This window comes from Lygodium microphyllum, chromosome 10, assembly GCF_053477565.2.
Source record: "Lygodium microphyllum isolate KBCC chromosome 10, Lygodium_microphyllum_v1.1.10, whole genome shotgun sequence".
Lineage (NCBI taxonomy): Eukaryota > Viridiplantae > Streptophyta > Polypodiopsida > Schizaeales > Lygodiaceae > Lygodium > Lygodium microphyllum.
Window position 1 is genome coordinate 74,538,918 of NC_141144.1, and position 3,756 is coordinate 74,542,673.

The 3,756-nt window shown below is 48.2% G+C and overlaps 1 protein-coding gene across 1 annotated transcript; it reads left to right on the forward strand.

Moving 5' to 3' along the window:
• The first annotated feature begins 863 nt into the window (after positions 1–863).
• LOC148030171 (hydroxycinnamoyltransferase-like) lies at positions 864–3,074 on the forward strand. The gene is made up of 2 exons (XM_087686443.1): positions 864–1,327; positions 1,701–3,074. Exons 1-2 carry the CDS (start codon positions 905–907, stop codon positions 2,679–2,681), a joined length of 1,404 nt encoding a protein of 467 aa, XP_087542569.1. The 5' UTR covers positions 864–904; the 3' UTR covers positions 2,682–3,074.
• Positions 3,075–3,756: the final 682 nt, after the last annotated feature.

Sequence of the window (3,756 nt, forward strand, 5' to 3'; positions counted from 1 at the left end):
ACTATTTTTCCACATTAGGTTTTGGGCACACTAATCATGTTGGCCTTTTAGATCAAATCTACCATTTTTGGCTATTTTTTCAAATCATATTTTCAACTAATCCTTCATCATCGCCATCTTCATCTCCTACCTCAATTTGGAGTTGACACTAATGCTAGAGATGCATGTTGGTTCATACATAGATCAATCTTTATATAATTCGATCTCAATCAAATTGTTCCTTCTCTCTCTCTCTCTCTCTCTCTCTCTCTCTCTCTCTCTCTCTCTCATGGTTCCTTTCCTTTCCATCATTGGCATCCTCTAGGTTGCAAATAGTCTCTTTGTTTTACTTTAGTTTGAGAACATTGAAATGGAAGGGGATGGGGATGTCACTGTCTAAGCAAGGCAAATTTTCAACCCAAATGCTATGTTTTGAAGGATTTTTAGGTAATGAGGCTTTTTTTGGCATTAAAAGTCAAAATATAGCCATGTACATACTTTGGCCAGAAATTCGCTCCGATATACTCAAAATGAATTTTTTACAAAATTTCATTGTATTTTTTGAACTCCTTGTCTGCTAATTATTAAATATCTCCACAAAGAAGCAGCTTAGTTTAATTTTACTAGGAAAGACTCTTGACTTCGTGTCGGCTCGTGAGTCATGACCACTGACTAGGTGGTGCAAATAACACCATACACAAAACGTGCCTGGCAAGTCAATCCGATCGTGCCTTTTCTCTGGGCTCTCTTTTTAGACGTCACGGTTCTTCTGCCTATTTAATTAGTATCTCACAGAACTACCGTTTATAATCCATTAAGGTTATTTGCGTCTCTTTAATTAAGCCTTTTGCGCTTTAATTAGTAGCGGATCCCCCCCCCCCCACACCCCTTTGTGATTTCTCCATATCCTTTGCACAGCAGTCCCATGGGCTTCGATCCCCAGGTCACTGTGCTTGCCTATTCCTCCATCGTCCCTGCCTCCCGTACCACCGTTGGCCACCTGTTCTTGCCCTCTGCCGATGCCTTCTGGCAGGACATCCACTACAACAGACGGCTCATCTTCTACTCGTCTGCTCCCATCGATGCAGTCCAGATCTTAAAGACCAGCCTCTCTCTCGCCCTTGTGCATTACTATCCTTGGGCCGGACGCCTTGCCTTGGGAGAGGACACGAGGCTCGTCATCGATTGTAATGATGCGGGTGTGGAGTTCGTGGAGGCCACCATCGATTGTGCGTTGAGTGAGCATGCCAAGACAGGCTTCCAGATGATGGGGTTCTATGAGCAGCTCTGCCGGGAGGTGGATCACAAGGGGGAAAGCCTCTACACAGCTCCATTACTATCCGTTCAGGTAAGCCTCCTCTGGCCGCTTGCTGAATCTATGATAAATTGATAGACTTACGATCAACGTCAAAGAAGGTTTGGACATTCTTCCCACATGAATCCCCTTATCTTGCGCTCTGCAGCATGATGGGGGGATTCCTGTCCAGTGTTCCCCATCGCTATAGGCTAGGTATGTCCACCATCGCGTTAATCACGGTGCATTCCCGATTCGTCTTGATTTTGTGAGCCTTAAGACTCCGACTTAGTCCCCACACTTTTTGCTCAAAATGCGTGCGGTTGGTAGCCGAAAATATATCGCCGTGCAAACTTTGTAGGACACAGTAAGGTATTATATATGAACGTTGGAGGCAAGGGGGAGAAACTGTTACGGACTTTTGCAGGTGACGAGGTTCTCGGACGGTGGGCTTGCAGTGGCGGTGGCACACAGCCATGTGGTGGCAGACGGGCAGTCGTTATGGAACTTCATGGTGTCATGGGGGGAGTGCGCGAGGGGGGCGGCCTTGACAGTGGTGCCGCTCCATCACAGAGAGAAGCTGGCACTGCCCAATCCATCCCCAGAGAAAGCCAAGCTAGACTTCGGCCAGGAAGAACCAGAAGACGAGGAAGAAGTAGAAGGAGAAGACGACGTCGCAACTCAGACGGACGGCCCGGATGAGCCCGACATGAAGACGGACGCCCACGATGAGCCGCTGGTACAGTGCGTCTTCGTGCTGCCCGGCTCGGCGGTGCAGAAGCTCAAGGCGCTGGCCGGCGGGGCCCACTCATCCTACGTGGCCATCTGCGCGCACTTCTGGAAGCGCGTCACGGTGGCTCGCCGACCGACACGTGTCGACGCCACGTGGTTAGCCGCGCTAGCCAACCTGCGTAGCCGCTGGGACCCGCCCCTGCCGCCCGCCTACTTCGGCAACACGATCGGGCTGGCCAAGGCGACGGCTCGCGCGACTCGCGTCGCGGCGGAGCCCCTCCACGTCACCGCGGGGCGCGTCCAGTGGGCGGCGGCGGTGGCGCAGGATCGCGAGCATGCCCGGGGGGTGATGCACTGGCTGGAGCTCCACGGCAACAGATTCTCCAGGCCCGCCATCAGCAGCGACGGCTTCCCGGGCATCAACGTGGCGAGCTCGCCACGCTTTCCGGTCTATGACGTCGACTACGGCTGGGGCCGACCGGCAGCTGTACGTGCAGTCAAGGTGCACGGCAACGGGGAGATGGTGCTGTTTCCCGGTCGACCTGGCTCCCCTGCCGGTGACGTGGAGATCTGCATGCCCCTCCCTGCGCCCGTGCTGCGCAGGCTCCTCAAAGACCCTCACTTCCTTGCCCACGTCCCAACCAGCCCATTTGCTTACGATGACAACCGCCACTAGCCAGCAGGCTAACGATGACGGTATCAACAACCAGGGTATTGCATAGTTGATAGACAGACCACCATTTTTGCAAAGAACGTATAATTTGGAGGCTCCAAACCTTCTCCTTTGTATACGAGGATACGTTTTATAATTCGACACCAAGTCCTTGGATTTTCATCACAACACTACTAGCTCTCATCGTCCTACCATTCACACTCGTTATGTCTCAACAAATGCGATGTTTAAATGGCCAATACAGTGACACCCCCCTAAAAGACAAACCTACCCCACCCCAATTGAGTGACAATGTTGTAAAAAAGATGCGATTTTCTTAGTTACTTAACATTGTGATCTGTCTTTTTTTAACTTATAAATGAGTTTAATGTGAGTCAAACAATTGAGCTATGTAAAGTTTTGTATATTTTGGACACGGTAAGATCTTAAACCAATGTATCATTGAGTGTCACTCCATTGGTCCCTCAATGTTACTCTTTTATGAATCCTTTGTTTATAACTAGGTCTACTTGATAAAACTATCCAAATGTCCCAATATTTTGTGTTTGAGCTCTATATAAAGCAAATCGTTTGGCTATTTAAAAATACTTACAAAACTCACTGGGGAAAAAAAGTTGTAATGGAGGATTATTAGATGACACTCTGTTGGCCCCTTTGCCATACATGCCTACATGTCTCTTCGTACCTATTCGCACCACCTATAGGGGTATGGAACCAGCTTCAATACGCCATAGCAATCAATGAGTTGTGTGTTTTTGATGTACGTTGTGAAGTGACTTGGAGCAGTCGGCAAATTTTTTAAAAATTATTTTTAAAAAAATGATTAGCCGGTGTTTCTCAATTTATCAAAGAAAAATCAAGTGATCAAAGGTGATATCTTGAGGATTGAGATAGTGAGAACCTAGATCCACGCACCACTCCCTCTAGAATCAAAGATGGAGTTCTACTAGAGTCACTTATTGTGTGTCTTTGATGATGGATTCACTAGTATTTGGCCAACATACATGGACTCTCCCACAACATACGAGCTACCATCGAATAAATTCACAAGCTACATATGGAGATAAGCAAATGGACA